This window comes from Crocodylus porosus, unplaced genomic scaffold, assembly GCF_001723895.1.
Source record: "Crocodylus porosus isolate Cpor-Errol unplaced genomic scaffold, CroPor_comp1, whole genome shotgun sequence".
NCBI lineage: Eukaryota > Metazoa > Chordata > Crocodylia > Crocodylidae > Crocodylus > Crocodylus porosus.
In genome coordinates this window covers 108410003-108419355 of record NW_017728931.1, presented here as the reverse complement: position 1 = coordinate 108419355, position 9353 = coordinate 108410003, and the positions used below count along the sequence as shown (strand labels likewise).

General features: G+C 40.8%; 1 protein-coding gene across 2 annotated transcripts in view; it reads right to left on the bottom strand.

The window, feature by feature from the left end:
- PLXNB2 (plexin B2) overlaps nucleotides 1-9353 on the bottom strand; it is a 149595-nt gene that overhangs the window by 103719 nt on the left and 36523 nt on the right. For both annotated transcript variants that reach the window (XM_019543463.1, XM_019543465.1), the window contains exon 2: nucleotides 482-1574. In XM_019543463.1, the coding sequence (XP_019399008.1) occupies nucleotides 482-1561 (1080 nt within the window). In that variant the 5' untranslated portion in view covers nucleotides 1562-1574. The remainder of the gene's footprint in view (nucleotides 1-481; nucleotides 1575-9353) is intronic.

The window sequence follows — 9353 nt, the reverse complement described above, 5'->3', positions numbered from 1 at the left end:
TGACTAGGAATAACGGACACAAGCTAGCAGAGGGTAGATTTAGGCTAGATATCAGGAGGCGCTACTTCACGGTCAGGGCGGCTAAGATCTGGAACCAAATTCCAAGCAAAGTGGTGCTGGCTCCTACCCTGGGGGGTCTTTAAGAGGAGGCTTGACAATCACCTTGCTGGGGGTGTTTGACCCCAGTACTCTTTCCTGCCATGGCAGGGGGTCAGACTTGATGATCTGCTCAGGTCCCTTCCGACCCTACCAACTATGAAACTATGAAGAGAATCCAAGTGATGATGAGTTTATCACAGTAACTGGATTTGCAGCAAGGGAAAATTAACCTTACTGTATAAAAAAGGAGAAAAACCCCAAAACCTGAATTGCATTTCTAATTTGACAATATCTTATCAGCATCCAGTCATCTGATTCCATGTATCAATAGACTGAACAGAAAATTCTGAACATGGATTCTACATTTAAAGTTTCGCAATACCTGTTGAGCTACATTACACTGAATGGTCTCTGATCCAAAGGCTTTGTAAAATGTTTTTTCCCCCTTTGTATAGCAATTCTCCCTATTTTCTTCCATCTTTGCATTGATCTGCCTCAAGGAAAACACACACATGGCAGATCGTAGAGAGCCATTATCTTTGTTGACTTTGCTGAAGAGAGCAAGAAGCACTTTATCATCCTCTTCCAGATGAACTATGGTCTCTGGTAGGTCTTTTCCTGGGGTTGTAACAAAGACTGAATGACAGTGGTCATAAGCACCATCATCATCCTTACAACCCAAGACCATTTCAAAATAGGAATAATAGTGGTCATCATTTTTGCACAGGCGTGCAATCAGTGTTCGGTTACTAGGAGGCTGTTTCTCTTGCTGATTATAAATAAAATAAACATAATCACTGTCTTCAAAGACTGTCACAAACTGCTGCATGTTTGAGGAGTGATACACTGACTTAATGGCTGTAGAGTCTGTATACGTTTCAAAAATGTCTTTCCCATCTCCGTCATAGAGCTGCCGAGTGCTAATTATAATGCCATTATCATTGGGTCCATTCCCTTTCCCGACAAACAGCACTCGCTGGCCATTTCTCAGGGATGTAATTAGGCCAACAGTTGAGATACTTTCATCATTGCTTGCCACAAAGGACTTTTCCCCACTGCTATCAACGTAGTAGGTAATATTTGAAATCTTCTCCAGTTCTCTGATATCACAAATTCCCTTAAAAAGACTCCCACACACAATAATTTTTTTCTCTTGCTTGTCCAACAAAAGTAACTTGTTGAAATTGGGAGTCAAAGTTGCTTCATTGCACTGGTTTTCATCAATAGGAGGTGTACACTTTTTGTTATCTTTTTTTGGACCTGTTTTTTCACACAGCTGTTCATTCAAATCATTTTGAAGCTGATGCAAGGCATTTACTGCTCCTACGTAGACTGTCCCAGTATCATAGTTCACTGTGAGATGGTTCAACTCCATGGAACTTTGAAAGCATTCCTCAAGTCTGAATCCAAAGGTGACACAAAAACAGCTCAAAATGCAAAGTGTCCAAATCCATACAGCCATTTCTGTGTAGTGCCTAAATGAGAGAGACAGAAAAGCAAAATAAAAAGGTTTGTGCTTTTTCCAGTTAGTATTTCACAGTTTTGCCATTGAAATACCGTATGACTCTTAACTACTATATTTCACTTCAAATGCTGGTATGTGTCACAGGTTTAACACACTGTTTATTTAAATAAAAGATAACAACTGAAAAGTTTATAATTAATCTCGATTACATAAATGGCTTTCAGACTTTTCTTGAAGCTTCTGCTATATGAATTTTTGGAAGCTAACTGCATTTGAAGAGACCAAAAGCTTCTCTGAAATTAAATTAAAAGTCCTCTGAGACCTTAACTACGGTCTGGGCTTTTTTTTTTTTTTTTTTTACATCTATACTCCGACCGGCTTCCCAAGCACAGATATTCTGCAGGCCTGCTGCAGTTGTGTTATGAGACTAGGGAAAGAAATGCTAGCATGCCTGGACATATGGGTATAAGAAAAAAATTATATTTACACAGGAACCAGGCAACCAGTTTATTGAGTACTTCTATTTAGAAATGTAATCATATGACACTCTGGTGCCAGCCCAGTGGGGAAAGGATCTGTGGAGGAGAGGATTAAAAAACCACATAAGAAATCTCAAGTTAAATCTGGAACTATGAAAAACAACAGGGCTCTGAAAAGAAAAACAATTTAAAGCAAAAAGTAACCTAGCAAAGGACTGCCTTCTGGGAGGGTACAAATAGCACAAGGTGCCAAAGGACAGCAAGGGCCTGAAAACAGAACTATAGCCTTGAGCCAGAACAGAAGTTAAAGCTGACAGCGATGTGAACTCTGGTGGGAAGGAGAAAGGAATTGCCTGTATCACCATTTGCACAAGATAGCAGAAGCCAAGAGGCGCAATCTAGTCTGTAAAAAAGGTTTTGCAATGCAGGGGAAGAACTCTCCTTACTAGAGTGAACTGTCTGTCATGACTTTCCAACAATTCAATAGTTTTCACAAACTGTGTATTTTCATAATTTGAGGCTTATACTGGTAGTGTCTACTATGCCAAAATTGTCATTTACCCCCTTTTACTAATTTAGTTCAAAGTAATAGGAAAAAAAAAGACAGAGAAAAGGTTAATCTCAAACTTATTTTCTCAGCTTCTCACAATGAGTCAAACCAAGCTTTTAGCTGTAAATGAGCCCAAAGAAAAGGCAGCATACCACCACCAATATCAGCCTGAATCTTAGAGCACAGACAGAAGTAACATTTTTGCCCAATCTGGCCACAGAAAGCAGTCTATAGTGGTGACCAAACACAAATGCACAGCTGCAGACCACTTCAAAAATGGTCCACTGGGCAAAAATCTGAACGCTCGTTGCATGATTGCATGAGGGTTCAAGTGAAGACATTTCAAAACATAGTGTCATCTGTAACTTGTGTCTGCCTGCCTGCCAGCCTCTGAGGTGCTTTCAGAATCAGAGGGGAGAAAAGAAGCAGAAGGAGTTTTGTCTGAGGGTTTTTCAGCCTATGCTGGAGGGTGGGGTGGGTATACTGGAGATCCCCTCCACCTTCTCCTCGCCCCCTGATGTCGGGGGGGGGGGGGGGGAGGAGGCGCCTCCAATTCACCCAACCCCGCCCTTCAGCACTGGCTGGGGAACCCCTAGAACAAGCTGCCTCTACTGGCTTTTCCCCTTCCCATTCTGAAAACAGCAAGAGCTGGCAGAAAGGAGAGGCCATTGCTAGGGGAATTCAGCTGCAAGCTCACAGCCAGCAGCTCAATTCCCCTCCCCTGGAACCAAGAGTGAAATTCTGTTTGGTCAATTAATTGCAGTTAACACATATGATGAGCGTGTTAACTGGTTTTTGCATTAAGTTTCTGTTCCTGTTAAAAGCGCATGTGCCCAGGCTCCACTCCACCTCCATCGCTGCTGCCTCTGGGCCGCCCAGCAGAGTGGTGGTGGCAGTGCAGAAGAGCCACAAGGTAGCCTGGGTGTGGGCTCTGAGCAGCTGCAGCAAGGGAGGGGGGTTCAAGCATGAGTACAGACACACATGAGCATCTGCATTTAAGAGAAGCTTCTAGTTAAATTAACTGGAACTATGTGCATGCTTCGTAAGCTTTTTTTTCCTCCTCCAAATGGGTTAGATTATCTTAGACATCCACGTAGGATAATATTTCCTGCTTCATTATGTCTGTTGGCTTCACTTTCTCCCTTCAAAGCAAACTCTAAACAAAAATAAAATATGTCATGGAAAAGATCCAAATCTAAGTCCTCGTGCTATATTATTTATGTTAGATCTCCAGACTATTACACATGGATAGTTCCTGTTTATGCTCTAAGCAAGACAGAAAATTATGGAGAAAGGGAATATTAGGCCCATTTTACAGACAAGGAATGGAGATGCAAAGAGAATAAAAGGGTAAATTCTGCAGCACATTTTTGAAATACAACTAAATACATTTCCATGGGATTATTCACATGCCGAAAAGTTAGGCACATGCCTAGATTCTTTGATGAATCAAGGTGAATAAAGGCCCTGGACACTCCAAATGTTTGTCTTCCCTGGTGCACACTCTTGTGTGTGTAGTGAACACCACCAGCAGCTCACACCACCAACACACAGGTCAGAGGGACTGCAGAGTTCTCAGCACTGTTTTTCCATACTCAAATTCCAGCTTGCTAGTTCTCCTTTTCTCTCTGTCTCTCTCTCTCTCCACACAACATTAACAAAATAATCTTTTTACCCAGTTTGTCAGGATTAACTGAACTGCAAAATCAGTCTTGTTTTAACAAATCTCCAACCTATCCCACATACACCCCCTGAAGGAACTACTGTTACTCACTTAAATTTCAATTGAAGTTCATTTCTCTTATATGAGGAAAAAACAACAACTCATTTACAACTGTGTCTTAGAAGGATGGCAGCAAAAATTATAGAATAAAAACATTCACAAAAGCATTTTACATATTCTGTAGAAAGGCCCAAGTTAAAAACAACAGGGTGAATATTCAGCTCCACCAAAACTGTGCAACTGACATCAGTGTTTTAGAGATTAAGGCAGTGCCAGGTTAACAGACAAACTGTTTAAAAGACAAGGTAATTGAATTGGAACTATCTTGCTGCTACTTACAAAGCAACATATGGCACTCCAGAAGTTACATGTAGAAAGGGCACAGTGCTTGGGAAACTCCTTTCATACAATGGCAACAATTGTTAGGATGAAGCTGTATTTAAAGTGACAAGGCTAACAGCCACCTCTCTCACTGGATCAGTTTTAATCATTTAAGTATATAATTATATGCTTTATTAAACCAGACCAATAACCTGCAAGTACCAGTCAAGTCCTCAAAAGACGCATTGAAAATTAGAACTTCTATACTCAGACACTGACATTCAGCTTCCCCTAATGCTTCTCTTGTAAAGAACCTGAAGAACATGTCTAGCAGCATTAATACAGAAATATCTGCAGGCTGTCTGCTATTTTTCCTCTCAGCCTGCCCAATTCTTTCCTGTAACTCTCTGCATGAGGCTCAGTCTCCTTACTCCTCTTAAAACATTTAAGTCCTACCACTTCTCCTCTCTTCAGAGAAGAAAAATCCCAGCATGTTATCAGCAGCAAGTTTGTGTTGTAAAATGTTTTGCTAAAATACACACCACAGAAGGCTGAAACCAGACAAAATGTATTCAACTTGAATTTTGGATTTGAGAGGAAAAAACCTCTTGCCAGATTTGCAAATGTGGGCTTCCCTGGTTTGGGGGTAAGCCATGTAAGGACATAAAGCAAACTGGAAGTTTTGGGTGAATTTAATTTTGAGTTACTGTTTCATGAATTACACTCCATGAAAACCTGGAAGAATGCAAGTTAAATTTCAGGAGTGAGAAGAGAAAGGGGAAATAAAGTCTCTCTTATCTCTCATACTGAAGGATAATCAATCATTTTACTCACAAAGTTACAAAGATTTGAAACAAAATTTGGTACACTTTTGTTTTAAAGAACTTTATTTCCTCACAACATGCATCTTCCCCCTGGATAAAAAAATAGATAAATAATTGGGTTACGTGTCTTAAGCAGGAAAGCTGATTTTTTCTTTTCCAGAAAAAAAAAGTCCTGGACACACTGTGCATGCCATGCAGCTGCCAGGATAGCTGCTGCTTCTCTCTGGTCTCAACAAGCAGAAAAGATGGAGTCTTATGTTAACCATCTTATAGCTGTAGATATTGGCTGAGGACTGCTGCTTGTGACATAAATAGCAAGTTGCTGTTAATATCTTAATCAGGTTTGTGGAAACAACACTTAATTTACAGGAACTTATATGAAGAACTATTTACAGCAAAGAAACAACAGTCTTGCTATTGCCCTTGAGAAGGTCTGGGGCCAGCCTGATGTGACAATGTCTCAGTGTCCAGGATATGTGGCATCCCAGGAGACAGTCTGGGTGAGGCAGCAGGAACTACTCCACCAGGAAGTTCCTTCTCCTGGGATGCCACGCTTCCTGAATACTCTACGCTCCCAGTAGGAGTTATTCCACATCATGTAGTCAGACATCACTCTAGAAAAAATAATTTTTTCTACATTTTGCTTTCCAAAAAAAGGGTACGTTTTACTTGTCGGCAGGTTACATATGAAAAAATCTGGCATTTGCATCAGATGCACACCTAAGGCTATAAACAGTCGTTTACACTGAAGGGATGCGAGTCTTTCAGCATTCTAAATTTTCAGTCTTAGTAATTTGTGTACCTCACTCATTTCATCCATAGCGGAAAAAGAATGTATTTTGAGCCGCAATGATTCCAACTCAACACTTTCCCCCTAGACTTTTACGTGGGAGACTGGTTTCAGAATCTGATCTGCTTGTCACAATTAGTCTCAATCTTTCTAGCAAGCTGAACCAGAAGTCCAGATCCCACCCTTGTAATATTTAAAATTCTGGAGTATATTTCTAAGCTCATGACAGGGATGAGGGGGAGGGATGGGGGGTGGTGGCACAAGCGTACTGATAATATTCAAGAAATGTTCATCCATAATTTTTATGGCCATCAAATGGTTTATTTCATATTTTCTTCTGGATTTTTTATTTAAATAAATTACTCCCTCACAATGATGCTCTCTTTAAAGAAGACCTAAGGCAGTAATGCTGGCTGTTAGGAAAGTGAGTTTAATTTAGCTAAGTCTCCCAGGAAAGTGAGCTTAATTTAGCCAAGTCTCCCATGAAGACCACCAACTACACCATGCGTTCTGAGTCATCCTACTGGTTGGCTAACCTAGGGACCTCGAGAAGGTTAAGGCACAAGTTTGGAAACAGTAAAATAAGATGAAGGCTTGGACAAGGCCACCCACAATGATTTTATGGATTTCTTTTTGGGCTCCTACCTCAAAAACCCTCCAGGCTCAGATGGTGTACGTACTTCCTAGAAGGTCAGAAGAAGGGCTTTTAGGGCACTAACACTAGTCATGTTACCAACTGGAATATAATGGCCTGGTTTCTGGATTAAAAACATGACTGCATTGTAACAAAGCAAATCAAACCACCATATTTCTAAGCTGTCAATTCATACATACATAAATGAATAAAAATACTGCTTTTACAACAAGGTATGTGATTTTACCCAGCTCTCCATATGTCTGGCAAAACTTCTGCAAAGCAGACTCAACTACAAATAGATCAGCAAATTCTAATGCTGTGCCCATTACCACTCCCAGGCTCTTCCCATGAGATAATCTTTTTCTGTCTCAAAACAAAGCAATTAATGTTTTCTTAAAACTGTCATCCAGATACTAGTCAGAAGCAGTGCAGTATCAGTGCATTCAACAAAAAGGTTCAATTCTTACTGTTGAAGATAGCAGGGTTCTGTATAAGCAGAAAGGTCTGGATGAGTGGAGGAAGCAGTTTACAGGATCTGAGACCACGTGAACAGAGCATTAACTTAATGGTAAAGTTATGGATTTTAGGGTAGAAACTGTCACATATCAAAATCAAATCCAACCAAGTGCACCTAAATTCTGGAGCATTTAATATTCTGATACAGATCCAAAATTTGATTCAGACCAAAGGAGGAAGTGAGAGGTGAAGGGGGTGCATTTTATTTTTCTATACTAAAAATCATTTAAAGGAGGATTAGCTATAGTTAATGAGACCTAAAAACATGTCCTTAAATATTTTGCAATCCACTAAAGAAATTCTAATAACGTGCTGTCTTTGCAGTATCAGCAGGTAAATAGGAAAGGACAGCATTTTAGGGACTTATAAAAATTCTCAGAACTATACAGCACAGAACTCAACTCTAATGAATTCCCTAGTTTATTATGCTCAGATCAGAGGGGTGTTTGGATTCTTAAAAACATTTCAATCTTTTTTTCCCTGTGAATCATAATCCAAAACATTTTTTGCAATGGTTTAAAAGACAGTCAAAACAACTCCATAAATAAGAACATCTCTCCAAGGATTCACAGTGCCAAGTACACCTAATGACAGATGAGAAAAAAGCTGAAGCACTCGATGCCTTTTTTTTACCTTAGTCTTCACAGGCAAGGTCAGCTCCCAGCCTGCTGTACAAGGTAGCACTGTTTGGGGAGAAGGTGAACAACCCTCAGTGGTGAAAGAACAGGTTAGGGACAATTTAGAAATGTGGAATGGGTACAAGTGCATGGGGCCAGATGCAATGCATTTGAGGATGCTGAGGGAGTTGGCTGATGCAACTGCAGAGCTGCTGGCCACTATATTTGAAAATTCATGGTGACTGGGAGAGGTCACAAATAATTGCAAAAGGGCAAATACAGTGCCCATCTTTAAAGGAAGGAGGAGGATCTAGGGAACTACAGACCAGTTAGCCTCACCTTAGTTCCCAGAAAAATCACGGGGCAGATCCTCAAAGAATCCGTGTCTAAGCACTTGGAAGAGGAAAAAGTGACCAGGAACAGTCAGCACGGATTCACCAAGAGCAAGCCATGCCTAACCAACCTGATTAGCTTCTCTGATAAGATAACTGACACTGGATGTGGGGAAAGCGGTGGATGCAATATACCTTGACGTTAGCAAGGCTTTTGATACCATCTCCCACAGCTTTTTTGCTGTAGACCAGTGCAGGAAATATGAGTTGGATGAATGGACTATAAGGTGGATAGAAAGCTCGCTGGACTGTCGGGCTCAACAGGTAGTAATCAACAGCTCAATGTCTAGTTGGCAGCTGCTATCAAGTGGAGTGCCCCAGGGGTCAGTCCTGGGACTGGTTTTGTTCCATATAGTTTTCACAGACATTAGAGCTGGAAGGGACCTTGGAAGATCTTTGAGTCCAGCCCCCTGCCCCAGGGGCAGGAAGTCATAGGATCCCAGCAAGATAAACATCCAAATTTCTATTGAAGGCATTCAAAGTGGTGCTTGAACCACCTCCGGTGGCAGTCTATTCCAGACCTTGGGGGCTCAGACAGTAAAGAAGTTCTTCCTTATGTCCAGTGTGGTGGTCGTGCCTAAAATGCCCCCATGTCCCTCATGAACCATCAGTATCCCCGATTTTCCTGCCTGCTACGTCTTGGATATTATTATTATTATATTCTAATTTTTGATGTCACAAGTTGGGAAGGCTATTCTCTTTTTTTTTTTTTCTTTCTTAGGGGTTCACTGGTATTATGGGTAAACTATCTCACTCACTTCTCTGGATATTCGCCTGCACTTGAAGAGATATATATATATACCTACATATCTCTCTTGTGGAAGAAATCAAACTTCGCGTTGTGGTTGAATCAGAACTGACAGAGCCAGCTTTTCTTTATTTAAGGCTATACTGTGATCACAGGGAGAATTCCATACAGCAAGGGGAATCACCCACTTGT